Raw genomic sequence first — 1,254 nt, 5'->3', positions numbered from 1 at the left:
TCAAGGACTTTAAGAAGAAAACATCATTCCAGCCTATCAAAGACTTTAGACATATCAACTTTAAGAGCTAACCAACCACATTACCCTTCTTTCGTTTTCATAGAATGGATAAGTTCATGAGCAATGATAGTATTGTCATTAATGAGCCTCCCAACCACATAAGCAGCTTGATAAGAGGATATTATCTTAGAAATAAGGAGTTTCATCCTTCTTACTATAATTTTAGATATAATTTTGTAAGAAGTATTACAAAGCCTAATTGGCATGAATTCCGAAAGGGTAGTTGGTTTCTTTGTTTTGGGTGTAAGATAAATATATGTCTTGTTTAGAGCTTGAGGTATGAATCCAGAAGTGAAGAATTTCCTAACCATTTTACAAACCTCAGGACCCAATGTGTTCCATTGAGACTTATAAAAGCCTGCTTAAAAACCTTCTGATCCAGGTGCTGACCAATTCTCCATACTTTTCAGAGTAGATAAAATCTCATCATCATTTGGAGGAATAAGCAGAAGTATATTCTCTTCTTCAGACACTAAAGTTGGTAGAATATTGTAATGATGTTCTTGGATATTATGAGACATAGAAGTACTTATATCTTTAAAGCGATTTGTCAGCAAATTAGATAGCTCATCTCTTGAGTGTAACCAATTGCCATTAGGATCTTTTAGAGAGTTGATGTTATTTCTTGCTCTTTTACTTTTAGTTAAAGTATGAAAGTACTTGGTGTTATTATCCATATCCTTTAAGAAGTTGTCTCTATACTTTTGCTTGTGAAAATCATGTTGAATCTGATTCCACTTCTTCAGTTCGTCATTGATTTCAAAATCTTTGGAAGTGTTGTCTGCTGAGTGAAGTAGTTGTTGTATTTCAGACAGTTGATTCTGGAGTATATCAACTTTTTGATGTATGTCACCAAAATGTAGCATGCTCCACATAGATAGAGTAATTCTGGTGAATTGCAATTTCTTGATGAGCTTAAAGCCTGGAGACCCATGTACTTATTTTTCCCAAGCCTTAGCTATCTCGACAGCACAAGACTTATCATGCAACCATTTTTGAAAGAACTTGAAAGGCTTCCACAATTTTGGTTGGTTGTAATCTGTACGTTATTGGACAGTGATCACTACCATTCTAAACAAGGTGAAGTAATTTAGAATCAGGAAAAGATGTATTCCAATCTGCATTACCTAAAGCCATATCAATTCTTGATCTCTTTTTGCCTATACCCAAATTGTTATTTATCCATGTATGTTC

The 1,254-nt window shown here is 34.1% G+C and overlaps 1 protein-coding gene across 1 annotated transcript; it reads right to left on the bottom strand.

Annotated features, from left to right (window-relative positions):
* Positions 1-422: 422 nt before the first annotated feature.
* On the bottom strand, positions 423-935 carry LOC113312370. Its single transcript, XM_026561126.1, has one exon. It carries the CDS (start codon positions 933-935, stop codon positions 423-425), a length of 513 nt encoding a protein of 170 aa, XP_026416911.1.
* Positions 936-1,254: the final 319 nt, after the last annotated feature.

This window comes from Papaver somniferum, chromosome 9, assembly GCF_003573695.1.
Source record: "Papaver somniferum cultivar HN1 chromosome 9, ASM357369v1, whole genome shotgun sequence".
In the NCBI taxonomy this organism is placed as follows: domain Eukaryota; kingdom Viridiplantae; phylum Streptophyta; class Magnoliopsida; order Ranunculales; family Papaveraceae; genus Papaver; species Papaver somniferum.
The sequence above is the reverse complement of the archived record's forward strand: the minus strand, read 5'-3'. Positions and strand labels throughout refer to the sequence as shown.

Coding starts and splice junctions, on each gene's coding strand:
- LOC113312370 (XM_026561126.1), bottom strand. CDS start 935: ATGTGGAGCATGCTACATTTTGGTGACATACATCAAAAAGTTGATATA.